This window comes from Muntiacus reevesi, chromosome 19, assembly GCF_963930625.1.
Source record: "Muntiacus reevesi chromosome 19, mMunRee1.1, whole genome shotgun sequence".
Taxonomy (NCBI): Eukaryota; Metazoa; Chordata; class Mammalia; order Artiodactyla; family Cervidae; genus Muntiacus; species Muntiacus reevesi.
In genome coordinates, this window is record NC_089267.1 from 7,604,067 (window position 1) to 7,625,562 (window position 21,496).

Below are 21,496 nucleotides of genomic sequence, written 5' to 3' on the forward strand. Positions count from 1 at the left end.
GTTTTATATATTCTTTAGTTTTATTTTTTAGATTCCACACATAAGTGGTAATATGCATTATTTGTCTTTACCTCTCTGACATTTCACTAAGCATGATACCCCAGGTCCATCCATGTTATAGCAAGTGGCAACGTTTCATTTGCTTTTATGGCTGAGTAGTGTTTATCCATTCATCTGTTGATGGACACTTAGATTGCTTCCATATCTTGGCTACTGTAGATAATGCTGCAGTGAATATTGGGGTGCATATATCTTCCAGAATTAATGTTTTCATTTTCTTTGGACATATACCCAGGAGTGGAATGGGCGAATTATAGGGCAGCTCTACCTTTAGGTTTTTGAGAAACTGCCGTACTGTTTTCCACAGTGCCTGCACCAATTTACATTCCCACCAACAGTGTCCCAGGGTTCCCTCTTCACATCCTCACCAAAGTTTGTTACTGTAAAGTTATAATTTTAAATGGTGCGTTTTTCTGTTTGAGTTGGTAGTGATTTGAACAGTGAGGACAAGTCATATAGTATCATCTTGTTGGTTTCTAGTAACATCTGTTTATTAAAAACCTATACACTTATTTCAAAAACAATTTTTGGTGGCTTGAAATGATATGGTAAAACCGTATTTATTTTTATAAATATTAGTGAAATCAGGTCCTTCACAGCACAAGGCAGTGTATTGTGTGAAAAGACCCCATGCTTCTTCACCTGTGCAGCTACAGACACGACCTCCTGGGGCTTCATTTACTCATTATAAACATTGACCTGGTAGCGTTGCTGTCAAATTGATGTTTAAGACAGAGAAGATTCTTGACAAGTTAGTTTTCTCTTCATCTTTTACAATGTAGTAAAACATCTTTAAATAATTCTGTTTTGCCAAATTAAAGTCAATTCATGTATTTGATTAAGCTTTAATTATGATCTTGTTATTAGCACCTAATATTTTATTGTGTACTTACTGTATGTGTGGTTATATATTTCCTTTTTGTAAATCCCTTTTTATCCATAATCTTATTTCATCCTCACAATAATTCATTTTAGTCTAAGAACTACCACTTTCTGAATACTATAAATAAGAAATTATTAGTGTAACCTCTAAAGAACTACCTTTGAAAATCATGGTGGTAATGAGCTGTAGTTTCTTCCCATAGCAATATTCATATAGGAAGAGTTATAGGTGCATCCAAAAATTATTTTGTATGTGTCTTGTACATGTTTTTTTACATGGTAATAGTGAAATATACATATTTATAATTCATTTATTATGGACAATTCAGTGTGTGAATATAGGAAAGTTAAAACAATTCAAACAAGAATTTCTTTATATTAGGGATTATTTCACTTTGTCTAAGATTGCTAAAATGCTGTGATAACTACAATAATTCTTGATTTTTCCATAAATACTGCAATTAAAGTATACAGATATTGATAGTGTTTGAGAGTTTATAAGTATTTTACTGGAATGCTTCATCTTAATATTTTGTTTTTCATGTCTGTAACAAAATCAGGTTTATCTGCATTCTCTATTCCATGGATGTTTTATTATATCATGTGTCTCTCATCAAAAGCATTTTCTCCTTAGCTTTTTGAAACATTTATAAAATAATTTTCTAAGATAGCTTACTTTTCAGAGTTAACACCCTTCTCTCTGATTTATTTGAATGTTGGAAATAAGGCAAACACAGTATTTTGTTCTTAGAATTTTTGAAGATCTGCCAAATGAAGAGAGTAAATAATTATATTTCACACTTTGAAAAATTCATCACTGTAATAATGTAAAATATTTTTCAAGTTGGAATTAAAGAATCATTAAGGTTTGAAATAGATTAGTAAAACAGACATCTTTGATAAACCTGGTAAGAAGTAAGAAACAGATATGCAATCTTAGAAATGAACAAATGGTATTTCTTAAAACTTCTGAGAAGATTATATACAATCAGATACTAAGACATTGGAAAATATATATGAAATGGATAATTTGTTTTTTATTCACTAAGTTGTGTCCGACCCTTTAGAGACCCCATGAACTGAAGCCGACCAGGCTCCTCTGTCCATAGGATTTCACAGGCAAGAATACTGGAGTGAATTGATGTTTCTTACTCCAAGGAAACTTCTTGACCGAGGGATCAAACCCAAACATAAATGTCCAAAGCTAATTAAGAACTGAATTAGTTCAAGAAGAAGTATCCTGATAAAATCTTTCATTAGAGAGTATTCATAGTTCTGTAGAATTTTAGAGTTAGGGAAGCCTTTAAGGGTCATATAGTAAAGATCTCATGATTCATAAGTGAGAATGTTGAGGTCCAAAGTTTTTGTGGCAAACTAAAGAGAAATTTCATTCATGAGCTTTGGAAATTAGGAAGTTGTGGGTGATTCTTGTGGAAGGGCAATTCAGGGCTGATGCTGGATGACAGGAAGAAAATGCATGAGCTGGTCATAAAGAAATTGATAAACAGATTAACCTTTCAAGAAATTTGACAGTTGGAAAGAGAGAAAACAACCCAATGAGAACCAGTGCAAAAAAAGTCAATAAAAAGAAGGTTGATTGATTTGTTTGTTGGTTGAAGATAAATATTTTAACAGATTTGTAGGCTAGGAGATTATGCTGATAAGTCTATAGGAGCTAATTAAAGGGAGAGAGTAGAGTTGACGAAATCTAAGTTCCAGAGTAATTACCATGTATCAAGCTCTTCACATAGATAATGTCAATTTAATTTTTGCAACAATTCAACAATGTAGGTGCTGTCAGTATCCTCATTTTTACAGTAAACAAAGCAGTGTGTGAACCTTTGTCTTAGCTCTATTACGTCAGCTCTGGAAAGAAGGAGGGTTATAGGGGAAGCTAAGGCCCCAGGGAATATGAAGAGTATCAGCACTGTTGGTGGTCTGTACCTCATCAGAAATATTGAAGGCAAACTCATCTGATATAAGAGTTAGGAGGGAAATTGAGGCCTGAAAAGAATGAAAAAAGTGTGAGGATTAGGCTATTAGTGAGCAAAAAATATCATCTAAAGGCAGTGTAGTGACGGTAGTTGAGGAAGTATACAAATTCTAGGGGCTTCCCTGCTGGCTCAGATGGTAAAGAATCTGCCTGCAGTGCAGGAGACTGGGGTTTGATCCCTGGGTCGGGAAGATCCCCTGGAGAAAGGAATGGCTACCCACTCCAGTGTTTTTGCCTGGAGTATTCCATGGACAAAGGAGCCTGGCAGGCTACAACTCAGGGGTTCACAAAGAGTCAGAAATGACGGAATGATTTTCACAAGCTCTGGGGTCAGTGTTAACCCCTCCTCCTCATTTAGTAACCATGAAACATTGGCCAAGTTATTTAGTGTCTCTAAAGCATTGTATGCCTGGTGGGGGCGACACACACATCTGACTACATATTAGTCTGTTTTATGCCTTTAAGAAAACCTCTATCCTGCTTATTCTTCATTTTAGACTTCTAGACAATTCTCTGCATCTGGTTTTCTCCATGACTTAAAATTGACTTGCCAAACTTAAGAAATTTTGATGGGAATTGCACTGAGCATATTTATCAGTTGGGAGAAGATTGACATTTACATGACATTGAAGCTCCTAATTCATGTACATATTTTCCATCTATTTATGTCTTGTTTAATGTTCTTCAATTAAATGTTATAATTTTCTATATAAACCTCCTGTACATTTTGTTAAATGTATTTGAGGTGCTTTATAGTTGTTAATTGGAGAAAGCAATGGCACTCCACTCCAGTACTCTTGCCTGGAAAATCCCATGGACAGAGGAGCCTGGTACGCTGCAGTCCATGGGGTTGAGAAGAGTCGGACACAATGACTGACTTCACTTTAACTTTTCACTTTCCTGCATTGGAGAAGGAAATGGCAACCCACTCCAGTGTTCTTGCCTGGAGAATCCCAGGGACAGGGGAACCTGATGGGCTGCTGTCTATAGGGTCACACAGAGTCGGACACTACTGAAGCGACTTAGCAGCATAGTTGTTAATATGAATAAGGAATTTTTCTTTCATCTGATAATCTTTCCCTAGTGATTTTGGTTTTTGGTGCAGTATCTTTTCTCAACTTTTGAATGACTTAATCTGTTTTAGAAGTTGTTTATTTTTTGGTTGCGCCTATTATCTCTCCTCACTCCTCACTTTTTTTTTTCTTTGCTTGGCTTTGTTTTTCTTTTTCTCATGTTGGAAGATTATCTCAGCTATCTGATTATCCTTGACTGTGTATTTATATATAAAAGCAAGGTCCTTAAAAGTGACTTGAAGCTCTCTACTAGGGTAGATGGACTGTTTGAAAGGTCATGTAGTATGTTAATCAAGGATGAGCCAGGGTATGAACAGTTTTCCCCTTGGGGGTGAGAAATTTAACCTCTGACCTTCTGGCAGTTTGAGAGTAGAAATGAAGGAGAATTAGAGGGTGGGCCCAATAGTTTAATGCATACATTTGTATCTGCCTTGTACCTCTAATGAAACTGGTGTCTGAGTTCAGAACCCAACCACTGAATTTTCCAGAAACTAAACCTCACTGTGACTATACTAGGCTGCCCTGAGCTGGAAGGAAATGATTTCAGCTCTTCTGTGTGTAGATTTTTCAGCCAACCTGGCTCTTTTTCAGTCCCATGCAAAACTAAGTCCTCCTTCTGCTTCTGGAGGAGTACAAGTGTTATGTCTAAGTGTTAAACCCACAGCAGGTCTTCAGAGTGAATTGGCATCATTACATTCGTGATTTCCACCCCACTGTCTAGCCCCTACAAGCACTTAGGATGTAGCTCTCTCTGCCACTCTTAAATCAGTCGCCCCTTCTTCCCTCAGCATCTTCTGAATGTCAGCACTCCTATCTACAGCCTATTCTCTTTTTTCCTGGGGCTTGAAATGTGGTCATTTCAACATGGCTTGGGAAGGAGAAGAGATGTGAATCTTTCATGATTCATTATAAATTTTATATTACATTTTCCAGTGGACATTGTTGGTGCATTAGGAATTTAGTTTTGTGTATTGATCTCATTGTACAATACAATTTTTGTATGCTGATCTTATTTCCACTCACCTTCTTGATTCTCCTTATTGTTTCCATTGTTTAAAAAAAATTGATCCTCTTGGGTTTTCTAGTAAGGCAGTATATTTATAAAATAATGACAATATGATTTCTTCCTTTCCTATTGATTTCCTTTGTATTGTTTTGGTGAGGACCTCGTATAACAACTTAGAATAGTTGAGGTGATGTTGGCCATACTGCTCTTATTTGTGATGGGAATGCTTCTGATATTTCACTATTAAATACAATTTTCACCATAAGTTTTGGAGAGATAACATTTATGAAGTACGAATGTTCTCCTTTATTCATAATATGTAATGAAGATATTTTAAGTGATAACTGGAATTTTATCAAATTCTTTCACATTTATTGATATGATCACTTGGCTTCTTTAATCTATTAATAGAATAAATTATATTTAGGTCATTTTTAATATTGAAATCATCCTGTTTTAGTGGACACACTTTTATTTGATAGTGATTTATTATCTTTTTTCTGTATGTGTAGATTTTATCTTTTATTTAATACTTTCACATTTATGTAGAAAAGTGAAAGTATCAAAGCTTATAGTTTTCTTGTTCATTTTGGTTTCATTGTTATACTAGACTTGTCAAATGAGTCAAGTACTTCTAATTTTTTTCTTATTTTTTTGACCTGGTAATATTTTATAAAATGGAGCTTATGTATACATTTGTTAGAATTTGCTTGTAAAATTTTCTGCAGTTTTTATCATTTTATTACCTTTTATTGACTTTCCATTTTATCTAAGATTAATTTTTTGTCTCTCAGTCCAATTTAGATCATTTATGTTTTCCTTGAAGAATGTCCATCTTACATAGGTTTTCAATTTTATATGTACAGTCCTGCTTTTCTTTTATGATAATTTAAAAAAATTTTTATATTCCCAGTGTTACTTATTTGTCATTCTCCTCTGCCCTCAAAAACAAAAAATCACAATAGCCAAGATTTAGCTGCTTTATCAGCCTCTCAAATCAGCTTAGATTTTATGGATCAATTTTACTATCTATAAGATTTTTCATTTGTAATTTTTGCTTTGCCTTTATTAAATTCCTTCTGATTTTAAGTGGCCTATTTATTTTCATTTTCTATTGTTTTCTATCTAAGGTTTTTACAACCCTGAGTACTGTCATACCAAAATTGCACATGTTTTTCTTTTGTTTTTCAGTTCTAAATAGTTTATAATTTGGATGCTAATTTCTCTTTAAATCATTAGTTATTAAAAGCCCCCCCCCCAAGATGTACAGAATTTTAATGTTGATTTCTAAATTCATTGTACTATAGTTTGTGAAAATGTTCTATATGTTATCAAACTTCTTAAGTTTATTTTATTCTCCTTTCTGTCCTAGGACTAGTTAACTTCTATAAATATTCTGTTTGTATTTTAAAGAATTGCACATATTCTGTTTCTTATATATAATATTAAAAAAAGATTAATCACTTTTATGACTGTCATAGTATTCCATATTACTATTTTTCTCCACCTTTTCCATGACTTTCTGAGAGCTATAGGTTGTCTTTCATTTTAAACTTAGTTTGACATTTATCCCTGTGGTTTTCTCAGTATATTTATATATTTGTTTCATTTGCTTTGGAAAATTTTTATGAGTTTCATAGAAATGTGTTACTTTGGAAACTTCTTTATGGCTTGCTCCTTTTGTCAGTATGAAAAGTCCTTCATCTCTTTTAATGCTCTTTTCAATATTAACATCGTGACGTCTGATTTTTACATATTAGCATTTGCTTAATGTAGCTCTTTCATCTCTTTATTCTCAGTCTTCCTATGTCATTGCATTTGAGGTCTCTTATAAATTCATTACTGGATTTTTTATCTGGGATAAAAGTTCTTAACTTTTAACTAGTGAATTTAAAGCATTCCCACTTATTGTGATTTCTGTAATTGGAAATTTCTGTATCATCACTTGATTTTTCTGTTTATTATATTTTCTAGTTGTCCTTTTGCTTACCTTTAATTGGACTGATAAATTTTTCTTAGTTCTATTTTTCTACTCTTTTTCAAATATATTATTTGTTTCTGCTTTTTGTGGTAACCTTAACATTATTAACATAGATGTTCAAACATGCTTTTCTAATCTAGAGTTAATCAGTATCTAAAATATCCCTGCAAATAAAATAAGACTGAGTTATTTTTGGATATAAACTGAGTTTTATATCCAAGTGGCTATATTACCAATATATATTTTATTATTTAATAAGCATTTGTTTAGACATAATATATTTTAATATTGATATTCATGAGACTAGCTTTTGTCTCATTCTGAACTTCTGGATTTCTTATTATTATTGGCTTATACTGTCTAGAAATTCTTTCAGAGAGAATCTTAAGGTAGTAAACTTCAAAGTTCCTTACCATTCTAAAAATGTCTTTATTTCTACCTCTCCTTGAATAATAGTTTTGCTATGCATAGAATTCACCAAAGTTATTTTCCCTTAAAATGTCGAAGAAGTCTATTGTCTTCTTGTATCCTGGGTTGCTCACAAGGAGTCTGATGTCAATTTGATTCCTATCCTTTTGTAAGTGATCTTTCTTTTGATTCTGACAGCTTTTAAGATTTTCTCTTCTTAATATTCACAAATTTCATTGCAATATATCTTAGGGTGTGTGTACGTGTGTGTGTGTGTGTGTGTTAGCTATCTTTCAGCTAAAGACTCTTTAATGTTATTGAGAAATTTTCCCATAAAATTTCTTTAAATGCTTTCCCCAAAATTCCGTTTTTTTTTTCCCTCTGAAAATACTTTTAAACAGATGTTGAACTTCTGTTCCATCCATATATCTTAAATCTCCTGCTTTCCATGTCTTAATCTCTGCTCCTAATGGGTAGCTTTAACCCTGGTATTCACCCTACCTTCACTGACTTTCTGTTTTTCAGTCACTCCTTCTGGTAGCTAGCCTACCACTGTTTACATATTTTTCTTTCCAGTTATTTTATGAAACATTTTCTATTGTTCCTATGGATTAGGGATGAAGAGTGTAGGTGAACTCTGTAAGTATAAACCACCCTCAGTTTGCCAATTTAAGTACCTTTCCAAGTTTTCTAGCATTTGTCAGCAACACTCATCGTTTGTAGAGCAGGACCACACTGCAGTTTGGCGAGGAGTCGAAGAATTGCCTGAAGGGCTGGAGGGCCAGTGAGTCTTGTGTTGGGAGCGGGGGGCTGGGCACTCCCAGCTGTGGTGGAGCTGACAGCAGACACTCAGGCTGAGTAAGAAGGCAGTGTGGGAGCCGAGTCACCTCCGTGTGTCTGGTGGTGAGCAGGTGGCAAGATATCAACACTTACAGAGAAGGAACGTCAACGTCTGACTTTATAAGTGACAAAATCCCAGTACCGCAGGATCCAAAGGATGGTTGATCTCTGTGGGTTACCGAGGTGGGACTTAGGTTCTACCAGAGAAGAAATTTAAAAATCCTGAACCCCAAACTTAGAATAGCCACCTTGCGGAAACCGATGTAACAAATGTGCAAATAACAGACTTTACTTGAAGACTGCTGTTTATAACAGTTGTACTTTAAAAGACAGCTTAGCAAATGTATCGGTAGAAAGATCAATGTGTGTTTCATGAAGTGCAGTATCTGACTTTATACTGACCCTTCATATGATAATGAAGCAAAATGTATCTCCTTCTCTCTCCCAGCATCATAGGTTTTTGCTGCACCCTTGACTTTAGACCTCTCAGTTCACATATACACTTTCCTTAGGTTGAGACAGCTTAACTCCATACTTGGAGAACTTTCTGGTCATTTATGAATATTCTCCTGACCACAGTAGAATGCAACCACCCACAGGGTCTTACTTCTCTAGTTGCTATTTATTCCCCCTACATGTTGTGGCCTATCTTTGTCCAGAGAGACATGAATTATTAAAATATGATTGTCAAATTATTTTTATTAGTCATATGTCAATTTGTATCAGAATTAAAGGAAGTCCCAAAGTAACAAACATAATATAGAGAGAGCAAATTAAAAGTCTCTGTATTGAGATCTTGAGCATTTTATTATTTCTTACAAAATGTCCATGCATCTAGCACTCAGCATTTAAATAATTCAGCATTTTACATTGTTTTAGATAACCCTGTATTGATCGTTTATAAATCAATAAACACAAGTTACTGAGATGAGACAAAAGGATGGAAGGAAACGACAGGTGAATTAGAATGTGTAACTAGTCCGGAGTTGAATGGAAAAGTTATCTTTGAAGTTCAAATCTGTAAGAGACTGAAGCTTGGGAATGTGCAAAGTAATCAGCCTGCAGATGTTTAAACTTAAACTTGGAAAAAAGCCTCAGCATCTCAAGTACAGAAGGAATCAGAGTTGGGTAAAGCTCCTACATTCTGGCTGAAACAGGAATAAAGTGATGAGGAAGAGGACTTTCTCAGGCTGAAAATTTTTACTTTTCTAAGACTAAACTTAAGCACCAAGTATATTTAAGTACCACATGACATAAGGAACCCCATGCTGAAAACTGGTAACACCTTTTTTTAGTTCTACTTAAAATAATGATGACTGTGGTCATAATTGGTTAAGCACTTGCTGAGTGCCTCGTATAGTCCTACTCAGCATCTGTATGTTATCCCTCCTCATTAAAACAGCCTGAGGAGATAAACGTGATCAAGGTCTTTCTGTAGGATAAGAAGGACTGAACATCTGGTGAATTTTGAAAGAATAAAAAATATGAATAATTTGATCTAAGATATGAAAGACATTTGACTTTAGCAGCAGATCAGAGTAGAGGGAGAAGGGAGGGGCTGTGTTAATTCTTTTATTTCTTTGTTATGAGCTTTTAGTGATCTTTTTTGTAGCTCTATGTTTTCCTTTTTTCAATTTTTGGAAATAACCAGGACTGAAACTGACCAAGAAAAGTTTACAATGACTTTCATTTTAACAAGATTTACACAAAGAAATTATACCAGTGATGAAGTAAGTAGCAGTCGTTACCAAAATGAAGCTGCTCATCTTTGCAGATGAGTCATAAGTAACTAATGGTGACACATTTAATTGATTAAGTTACACAAAGAAACATACCTATGAAATCATGGCTGTGCACTGCCCGTGACTCAATTAGTTTTTCAAAACAATTTGATTATGACGCAGCTTATAGTATAAGAACACAGAGCAATGTGGTAAGTAAGTGTCTTCCCAGCTAGAGCAGTGGTAGAAGCCACCTGCCAAGGCAGGAGGCACAAAGAGACACAGGTTTGATCCCTGGGTCGGGAAGATCCCCTAGAGAAGGAAATGGCAACCCACTCCAGTATTCTTCCCTGGAAAATTTCGTGGACAGAGGAGCCTGGTGGGCTACAGTTCATGGCGATGCAAAGAGTCGGACATGATTGAGCGACTGTGCACACACACAGAATGTGTTAAGTACTTTAAGATACATATGTTACTTTTGTTCTAGGCTATTAGCCAAACCTCATTTTACACTTTGCTCTTATACTTTGAATATCACATGTGTATAAAAGCAAAGTAATTTTTTTCTTTTGAAAGACTGTGGCGATATAATCGGAACGTCAGCGGATAAAACAGCAAAGCACTCTTGGTTTAAAAGGAGGGATAAAGAGTGTAGCCAAAAGATTTATGCAAGATGTCTATAACTTAAACCAAAGAAGGGACCATTCCCATAATTATGATTCAAGAAAAAAAACATCAAGGAAAGTAGTAATTTTAATCTCCCTTGAGTTTAAATTTACATTCAGGCTTCTTCTCATAAAAAATTGAACACACAGATGAAATTAGAACTTTTATTCTGTAAGATACTGTACAGCTTAAAGACTCCACAGTTTCTAATTTCTGTAAACAATTGCTCTGTCACAAAGGAGTAGATATTTGAAGTAAAAGCAATGCGTTGGAGATTAACACCCCTCTGAGAGACACATGATCGCCCCCATGTTGAGCTGAGTCTTTTCTGTTTCCACAGAGCATCTGTACAACCACCACAGCGTTTTTGCACTTTTTCTTCCTGGCTTCATTCTGTTGGGTTTTGACTGAAGCGTGGCAATCATATATGGCTGTAACTGGAAAAATTAGAACACGGCTTATAAGGAAACGCTTTTTGTGCCTTGGATGGGGTAAGCATATTGCTCTTCCCTTTTGTGCTCTTGTTAAAATGACTTTGAACACTGCTGTAATGAATGAAGTTGCAAGCTGTGATTATCCCCAGGCTACTTTTCTTTGTGTCTAATTCAGTATGTCGAAGTGGAAATATGGGATGCTAGTCATTTTGGAACTTTCTTTGAGGTTGTGGACCTTTAAAAAGGAGTGAATACTGGACGGCCATGTAGTGGTCAGTTGGTAATCAGTAGTGCCCACGTGGTAGTACATGAGACCTAAGGTATCTACAGGCAAGAAATCAAAAGTATTCTCTACTACAGGTTCTGAAAATGCAAAATGTCTTAAGAAGTTCAGTGCTCAAAACCTGATGTTCTTGTCATATACCCTAACCTTGCACTGCCCACATGAAAGTTTTGAAGAGTTCATTCCAAGAGAGCTATTCACTGCACAGGAGAAAGCCATCTAGACCATGAATGAAACCACATGGCTAGTCCGTAGAGTTCTCAAAGAAAACAGAGAAACTGCTGATAGGCTGAGGATGAATTCATTTTTCATTAGAAAAAGTTCCTCTCACATTGCCTTATGAAATGGGAATCTGGAGGACCTATACATTCCAAAGGGCCAGTTCTAAAGTTTTAACTGGAATTAATGAATTCATTTAGTTTAATTAGAATTAATTAATTAAAAAACTAGTTTTAGAAAAAGCTCAGGATTTTTTCATGTTTGCCTTTGAGTTTCAAAAGACTTATACTAAAACAAAATGGGGAAATTTGGACCAAAGATATAACAAATGAATGCTAGAGGGAACCTGAAGAATCACAAATAAGTGGACTTATTACCATGTCAAAATAATCATGCTAGAAAAACACAGGACCAAGCGCACAAAGGTTATCCATCAGATTTCAGCCAGGGACTGTTGTGTCTGCACAGGCAAGTGGTAAAACCATTAAGGAGACTGGAGAATGCAATATTCTTACAGTTACACTTTTAGTCTGAATATCATGATAAAGATCATCTAAAGCCGGAATGGTATTGAATCAGGGTTTGACTAGATCCAAGAACTACAGTATATAGGGAAATGAAGACTCCCCTTGAAGTATAAAGAATAGCAATTTACAGGAACCTTAACTACCTTATTTAACATCATTACCAAAGGTGATCTTGAGGAGAAGGGTGTATAGCTTCACAGGGTCTCCAGGTTTACAGATAGTACTAAACTATTCTGGGTAGTGAAAAAGCTAAACCAATGGTTCTAGACTGTGAGGAAGTCTGAGAGTGGGCAGAATAGTGGCACATGAGTTTCATGATGGCAAAGTGCAATGTAATAATTTAGAAAAAAAAATTAATCTAAGTTATATAGAATGAAGACTGTTTGCTTTTCAGCTTAGGACCCAGAAGAGGATTTTTTTCTGACAAACTTGGTTTAGCCAATCAAAGAAGTCAACTATATGAAAAGGAGAAGAACAAGGAGGAAGAACAGAAAAAGGGAGGAGGAGATATTTAACATATATGTGTGTGTGTATGTGCATGCACGTGTGTATATATACACATGTATAAATATACGTACACACATATACTTTATATATTACGTATATATATGCACACAGACCAGTATTTGTTAAAAAAAATGTTGTGTCTCTTGGAGTTCCCATCATTTAAACCTCGTGAAGGAGTGTGGTATCATTTTTGAATTTCCAGAAGAAAATAGCCAGAATAAGGAAAAATGATAGGAGGGAAAATGATGAGTGGAGGTAGATGATCAGAAGATGAACTTTTCAATCAGAAAAAACAAGCATGGGCTTCTTGAAAATAAGGCATGGTCTTCTAGAACTTAAAAACATAAATTAAACAGCTTAGGTCAGGCTGAATCCCACTCTCCAAACATGGGGAGTTTCTGTTGAACTTGAGCAAGGTAAACATGATTCATAGAAACATAAAGGAGAAGATGTCAGGTCAGAGTTGCTGCAGGGATGCTGGCGCTTGAATGCCAAGAGGGACTAAGGCCCAGAGTGTTACCTACCTAGAGGTTCATGAAGAAAAATTGGCATAAATCTCTGACCTTCATTCAGGATTGTGCCTCAGGACCCTTAACCTTGTTCCTACATTCTTGTTAGTATGAGTAAATCATAAAGAGTTAAATGATGAGATATATTTTTTCTGTCTTATTATAAGTACACTTGATGTGGATCAACATGAGGTCAACTGTACATTCCACTTCTGTGATATTCCATCACCCCAGAACATCCATTTTTTTGCCTTTCTGATTTTATAGCTAGAAATTCCTTTATAGGAATGTAAACCCCTAAGGAAAAAATAACTTAAAAAGATATACTAAATCTGTGTTATGAGTTTCTTTTAAACTCATGTCAAATGCAGTGGTAACCTAGCAACATCAGAGAAATGCACTGACTTAAAAACCCAGCTATCACGCTCATATCTTTGTACTTGGAAGAAATCTTATAATACTTTATGAAGGGACGCGTCCACAGGAGGTCCCGACAGTTTCAGTGTCCGGGTCTGCCCTGGCTTGCTGGAGCCCGAGTGCACGGTGTGGTGGCGAATGTTACGTGTGACAATGCTTCCCTTGCAGGTTTGCCGGCGTTAGTGGTGGCCACGTCCGTAGGCTTCACCAGGACAAAAGGATATGGCACTGATCACTAGTAAGTCTGTCCACGGTGATAAATCTTATTTATAATTAAGTAAATTGTCAAATATGCTGCGTTAGTCTTGGCTGGCACTGCTGATGGCTTGTACTCGCTCACTGAGTCATGAACAGTGGTTGAAGTCACTTTATGAGGAATGATGTAAGGTGCCTTAAATGCGCAAAAGTTTGGCATTAAATGCTGCAGGGCTGTTCAGAATCCTTTCAATTTCCCATTTCTTTGTAACACCAGAGTCTTAATTTCTTTCTTTCTTTGAAATTAATTTTTGTTGGAATATAGTTGATTTACAATGCTATGTTAGTTTCTATTGTACAGCAAGTGAATCAGTTATATATATATATATATTTTTTTTCCCACTCTTTTTTTAGATTGTATTCTCTATAGGTCATTCCAGTATTAATGATTAAGTAGAATCATAATTTGTAAAATATTTCTATATTTACTTTGCATGTTCCATCTCAGATGCATTTTTAAAGACCTGGATAAATCTTGACACGTTTACATTTTAAAATAGGACTCTGATCTGAGCTTCTGATTTCACAGATGATAATATATACTGGCAGCAGCCACGTTTTGTCACGATACTTCAAGTTTTGTTACTGTATAGGGAGATATGTATTCAAACTCAAAGGCCAGGGCATCAGTAGACCACATTATAGAATGCCCGGGCTACGGAAGAAATTAGAAGGAAGTAAAGGGGGATGTGGTACCAGCCTACCCTAATCAGACCTGTAATACTGAGAACATTCTGTGGGAGAATTTGTCAAGTTTATATTTAATATTTCAAATGTAAAGCAGTGCACTCTCATATTTTACTTCATCTGCTCTTTAAAGTAGAGTAGACAGTTGAGAAATGGGGAAAAGGATGTCATCTTGTTAGAAGCGTAAGTCTTAAAAGGAGATGTCCTATTTAATTGTCCTCGGGTTTGAGATAGGAACTGGGGCTAATTAGGCCCTTGGTGGGTTCATCTAAGTGGAAAGTGTGCCAAGAGACACCACTGGACCTGCCATCCAAAGGAAACTTCTGAAGAATTGCAAGAACTCATATCATCAGAGCACTTGTTTTTCTCATACAATCTACAGCATGGAACCGATAGTGTATGCTGTAGAGCTGTCTTCCTATACACCGTTGCCTTTAATCTATTATTTCTCAAAATAGCATGACTCTTTTTGAAAGCCACTGTGGTAGGGATATGGAAAGAAGTAGGATTATAGATGGCACAGTTCCAGCTCTCAAGGATTGTATGATTGAAAATGAATGCAGTACAAGCAGGAGGGTATCAATTTGAAGATGAATTTACGCAAAACTTCGGGAGAAGTTTAGTGGCAGTCTTGGAGATGCCAAACTGAAGTGTTCTATCATTCCTAAGGGCTTTTCCTCCGGGTATTTTGTTTTAAAAATAGGTATTAAATTGTTGATCTCAAAGTGGGAAAGTAGAATTTTATCAATTTTCTGTTACGACCAAGGAGCGATAACTAGATGCAGACTTTGAAAACACACACACACTGATTTACATAGTAACATTCCCTATTACATGTATATAATCCTGTGAGTTAACAAATGCATGAGTCATGTATCCACCACCACAACCAATATAAAAAAGTTCTTAGAGGAGGAGAGAACAGTTTTGCTAAGTGTTCTTTTTAATAAGTTTATTTATTTATTTCGGCCGTGCTGGGTCTTTGCTGCACGGGCCTTTCTCTGGTGGAGGTGAGCCGGGGCTCATCTCGAGCTGTGCTGCTTCTCAATGGGGTGGCTTCTCTTGTTTCGTAACGTGGCCTCCAGGGAGCGAGGGCTTCAGTGGTTTCAGCGTGTGGGGTCAATAGTTGCAGCTCCCGGGCTCTTGAGGACAGACGTAATAGCTGTGGCACCCAGGCTTAGGCACTGTGGCATGTGGGATCTTCCTGAGTCAGGGATCGAACCTGCATCTCCTGCATTGGCAGGTGGACTCTTTACCACTGAGCCATCAAGGAAGCCCCAGGTATTGTTAATGGTTGATTGTTGTTCATTTTGGAGGCAGCATGCTGATTCAGGGGACTGAGAAGAGGTCAAGGAGAGGTGCATGAAATGGTAGACATGACTGTATCCGGAAGACCTGTGACAGTCCTTTGCTGTGACAGAATAAGCATTTTTACCCAAAAGGTTACTGTCTTTATCCGTGAAAACCTGCAGCTCTTGGGGAATCTACTAATTGAAACAAACACAGCTACAATTATTTTTATTCAAAAGCTTATCTTTAGTGATTTTTTTTTAGCAGTCTGGGAAAAAGTAAAATTGGGAGAAAGAAAAAAGCATGCAAAATGTAGATTATCTGTTCCCTGCAATGATGGCTTTTAAACCAGTATCTTCCACTATCTCAATGGCCTCAAGGAAGAACAGGTAAATGGCACGTATAAGACTCTAAAAATACACTGTTCCTGCATCAGAGTATACTTGAAAAATTCCGTAATGGGTATAAGGCAGCATTTTGCATAACTTAATGGTTACCTTTGTACTGAAAGTCACTGTAAAAATCTCACTGCAACAGTAATTTGTGTAAAATTTTTTAACTGCCTGACAGTAAGGCCTCATAATCAAAGTTTCTTTTCTGTGAGAGGTATATGGTATTTGTTACTCAAGAAATGTGCTAATTTTAGCTTTTTTCCATATCTTCCATGTGGTTTTAAAAAAACTATGAACCTTCAAAATATGCCAGAATTCCAAGAGTAAGCACATGGTCCAAACTATTTGTGTCACATGTTAGTGATCTAATACGTGTCACTAATTGGTGCTAGTTTTTATCTGATGTTCTTTCCAGCTGCTGGCTCTCTCTTGAAGGAGGTCTGCTCTACGCCTTTGTGGGACCTGCAGCTGCTGTTGTCCTGGTAAACTCCAAAATCAGCTTAATTGTTTTTCTTAACAAAGAAAGTCTACTTTGCTTCCATTAAAGTGATACTTTCGTATTGATTGTGTGGAAATTTTAAAGTTTGATGAATCGTTACTGAAATTTTAATGTTGATGTCTATCCAGTGCTTTATTACGCTAAAATATTCTTATGTTGAAGCCTGAAGAATATTAAGCATGGGAGTATGGGATTTCTCTTTCAGGAATTTAACATTTGTGAAGAAGTTTGAGTAAGTTTCGGTAAATTCTTCCTTGTTAACGTATAGAATTTCCTCATTTATTATTATTTCACTATTACACCTTTATACTTTCTTAATATGATCTACATAATTATTGAGATCTCTTAATAATAACTGGGGCTGACACCAAATATCAACAAGAAAGTGTATGTTCCTGTGTCAAAGTTTCTCCTCCTCACTGCTGCAGATGTTTGGTTTTTTTTTTCCATTTATTTTTTGCTGCAGATGTTTTGAACTGGACATTTCTTTGTTGTGGGGCTGCCCTGTGTATTTATCAGTACCACTGGCATCTACCTACTAAATAACAATGATACCCTTCAAGTTGTAATAATCAGAAAATGTCTCCAGAGATTTTGCAATGTTCACTGAGGGTACAAATCACCCCCCTCTAGCTGAGAACCCCTACCATATTTATGCATGAAGTTTTACAAATTTTTCTTTTTTGAATCACAAAATAATTCCTTTGCATGTTTACTTATAGGAATGTGAAAATTTTCCACTAACTTGCCTTTCCTCTGTGTCTCTGAATTTATTGATTACAAATCTTTCTTATCTAGTAAGTCTTTGAGAAATGTCAGAGAAAAAGGAAGCAATCTGAATTAAATGCAAGGGTGCATTTCTCTGTACAATCAGATTTCTAATTGAAAAGCTACCTTTTCAATTATGAACAAATCATTCAATAAGTTGGAAGCTGGAGGTATTTTTTTAATAGTTCTTTGTGGTTTTTCTTTCTTTAAAGTTTGTTCTTCTTCCTCTGAATTATAAAAGGGAGCAGAAACTGTTGGTGATTTACAAGAAAATCTAGGCATGAGTGTTAGAAGAGCATAGGAAAACTAAAACTATCAGGCACAGTTCTATCCACTGCATTGAATTTTTATTTAATCAACTGAATTATTTCCCTAGGCTTCTAGATTAATAAACACATAACCCTAAAGTGAAGAAACAGTGAGTATGTGTGTAACTGAAAGACAAAAGTTCTTTGGAGTGGTGATGAATTCTCTCATGTTTAAATTGTAGATTAATAGAATCCACAGAATACAGTTTTTTTTAGTTCAAATAATAGATATACGAATATGAGTCAGCCTTTCTCTTGATCAAATGGCATCTTGTTAGGAAGCTATGAAGAGTGACACCTTCTAAGTCTTTACCTAACAGTTTCTTTGGATCTTCTTTACACCAGTAATTAAGCAGATTCTATCTGTGTATTCTATTTGCTCAAAGTATATTGGAGAAGTAGAAATTTCTTTTTTATCAACTAGTATCCTGCTTCATTTAAAACAGAGTTTTCACAAGCTAGTAGTTGCAATGTACAGGCTTCACTTTTGCAGTGGGTGTCGCACCAAGATTCTTTTGACCGTGGAGGGTAAGGGGCAGGGAGGCAAAAAGGAGAAAATATTTTTCCTTGATTATCTTGGTTTCAGCATTGTACTGGATTCCTTTATCAGGAAGTGCCGGCAGGTTAGAGAACCCAGCGCACTTATAATAAAGCTGCTACAACTAGACCACAACTCTCTCTACAGCTATTTACAATTTGACTTGAGGAAGATGAATATGTGTGATTTCATCTCAGCTGTGTTATGCAAGAGACCTTTTAAATGGATAGAAGAGTCTTAGAGATGCTGAGACTGGTTCAATAGAGCACATTATAAAAATTAGTGTAAGTGTCCATCTGAAAGGATGCTGGTGAATTGAATAGGCTTTACCCTTTGTCTAGAAAAGCAAGGTGCATTAAAATGCCCCCAGTCTCCTGGGAGAAAACAACTGCACAGCACGAAGAACTGAGGCGTTCTGCTCTCCCAGTTCCGGGCAGTGAGAAACCTTAGCACCTTTGCCTGGCAGGACTCACCCTGGCTGCACATTGCAAGACATGATCTTCTGATACCCTGACATAGTGTAAAACTCATTAGTCCATTTGTCTTATTCAAGGATGATTCAGAGAGAAGAATGCTAGATTGGCATAATATGGCAATTTAAAAGTTAGGCCGTTCAATATTAATTTCCTCAGCGTTAACTGCAAAGCATGGACATTAAATGGGCTGAATGTACTTTAAAACATTAAAGTAACCCACCTAGCCAGCTCACGAGAATCCTTTTAAGAGATGGACTCTAACACTGCTGTTAAATTGCCCTATTTTCCTGTATGCACTTATGAAATATTTGAGAAGGGCTTCCTGTCACTACCGTTGTGAGTACATAATTCTGCCAAGGTTGTGAATGGTTAAAAGTGGGTTCTTGGGAAAAATCAGGGACCTGATTCCCTTCAACCTTTGTTTCTGTCTGACAGGTCAACATGGTGATTGGCATTTTGGTATTTAATAAACTTGTTTCAAGAGATGGGATCCTAGATAAAAAGCTCAAACACAGAGCCGGGTAAGCTGCAATTGGTGGATTTTGAAGGGTCTTTACAGCGCGTCCCACTCACCAGTCCCAGATCACCGACTGCCTTTGACTGGGCCTTGGATTTTGTTCTTGAGAAACCGGTGTGTATGGTAGACTACGCCATTCGAGCTTCCAATGGGCTGTTCTTAAGAGGTGTCAGCAAAGTCTGAAAATAATTAAAAAGTCCATTAAGAAAATCTAGATTTGTTTGTGTGTATTGCCTGTTTGTAAGATAAGAAGATTGAATATTAAGGCTAGACTTAAAATAATTGTTCTTGGGTGAGAGTCTCAAAGACCTCCTAGTTTTAGTCACAAAGGAGAGGAGGATAAATTGAACCTAACTTCAGTATGGGACACGACTGAATAAGGACATGCAAACCTTAGTAGGGCAAAAATACTGCATTTTATTTATTCATTGTATATATCAGAAAAATTCTTCACTTGAAATAATCAGGAAACACTGGTTTTATCATACATTCATTTTTATGACATTTTCACTATGCCTTACTAGAAAGTTACTCATAATTTTCACTTGCACATTTTAACCACTTATAAAATTTTGCAAAGTATCTCCTTTAATTTTACTATTATTATAATATCACCATATCTAATGACTTAATAACATTTCATAAGCAGGTTGATAGCAGCTTTTTAAAGTTATATCATTAACTCATGAATTTGTAAAACCTTAAATGAAATAGTAATGTCTTTGAATTTCCCTTTGTATCTTTTCTTATAAAAAGTTTATAGCTTTCTCCTTTCTGTTTAACTGTACCCCCATTCAAAGCTTACCCCAGATGTTCTCATTTCTTTAAATAATCTATGGTATCCTTAATAGTCATAGTATTTTATCACTGGCTGGTGTGAATTTTAAGCTGTTCATGTGTTTATAATCTATGTAATAATTTAAGAGACAAGATGGTCTGGGCATTTTCCCCCCATTAAAAGATTAGGTTTAATGGCTTTCAGTATGAAGTTGGATATCATTCAGATCCAACATTAGAACTGCAATGATGTAATAAACACATAATTGGTGGCTCTCTTCTGAGGGGGGATCACTTCCCATCTGGAAGCCTCTTTCATTTCAGATAAGTCTCTAAAGCAGCTTTGAACAGGCAGACTGGAGCTTTCACAGACACTGAGCTTCCTATGCCATTTAAACTCGAAACTTTCACACTATTAATCGATAGTCTGATGTATGGTTAAAATTGGAGCACAGCTACTTCAGTTGTTTCTGCCTAGGTTAATCATCTTAGAATAAATTGTTCATACTGAGTACTGGATATAGAAACTCATTTCTGCCACTAGCAGTGTAAAGTTGTATAATTACTTGCTTAAGTTGAGGGTGGAGTGGGTTAGTGGTTAAGATAAAGCTTTGAAGTAAAAGAGAAAATCATGCTCAGTATTTGGCTCTGCACTTTCTTAGCTCTGTGTGTCGTTGGGCATGGTATTTCATCTTTTTGCAGCTCAGTCTTCTTACCTATAAAATGGGGGTAGTAACTCTTGCCTCATGATAGAGTATATGAAAAAAAATGTGTATAAAGCATTCACTAGAGTCTCTAGCAAATAGCAAGCAAGCACTCACTCAGCATTGGCGACTCTTGTTATGATGAGTAAGTTGAAGAAGCCAAAGCTGGACAGCTTGTTTGCAAAGGACCCTGAACTTCTATCAAGCAAGCATCCATGATCCCACCATTCATGACACTGAGGCCAGAAAAAGAGACAAGATTATCAGAATAAGCATAAAGCTAAGGATTTATTAAATTCAGTCAGTATTTTTTTCTCATTTGATTATTTCGTGTGTAATACACAGTTTGATTCATGTAACTCTTTGTAAGAGAGTACGTAGGTTTAGGAGAAGTGACATCATTATGAACACAGAAATGACAATATCATTATGAATAATTTCTATATTCAATTTACATATTAATTTTAAATTAATTTCAATCTGCATATTAATTTTAAAATCCCTGTTTCTAAAAATATCACAGAAGATGCATCTGTTTTACTGGGAAAACTGAGTCAAACAGTTTTTTTTTCCTGGTTCAAAGGCCACTACTGGAGAAATAGAAATAAAGTTAATACAAGCTAAAAAAGCAGAATGTTGGTTACTGTCCAAAGCAGAAAAGGACTATTAATAAATTAATTACTCTAGGCTTAAATTTCTTTATAATAGAAAATTCTATTTTAGCTTAAAGATTGAAATTTGCTTTCTATTCCGATGTGT

General features: G+C 35.8%; 1 protein-coding gene across 1 annotated transcript in view; it reads left to right on the plus strand.

Annotated features, from left to right (window-relative positions):
• Positions 1-21,496, plus strand: part of ADGRB3 (adhesion G protein-coupled receptor B3) — an 844,067-nt gene that overhangs the window by 768,478 nt on the left and 54,093 nt on the right. Inside the window, exons 19-22 of the mRNA XM_065911328.1 lie at positions 10,971-11,121; positions 13,695-13,764; positions 16,566-16,632; positions 19,175-19,260. Of these exons, the coding sequence (XP_065767400.1) occupies positions 10,971-11,121; positions 13,695-13,764; positions 16,566-16,632; positions 19,175-19,260 (374 nt within the window). The remainder of the gene's footprint in view (positions 1-10,970; positions 11,122-13,694; positions 13,765-16,565; positions 16,633-19,174; positions 19,261-21,496) is intronic.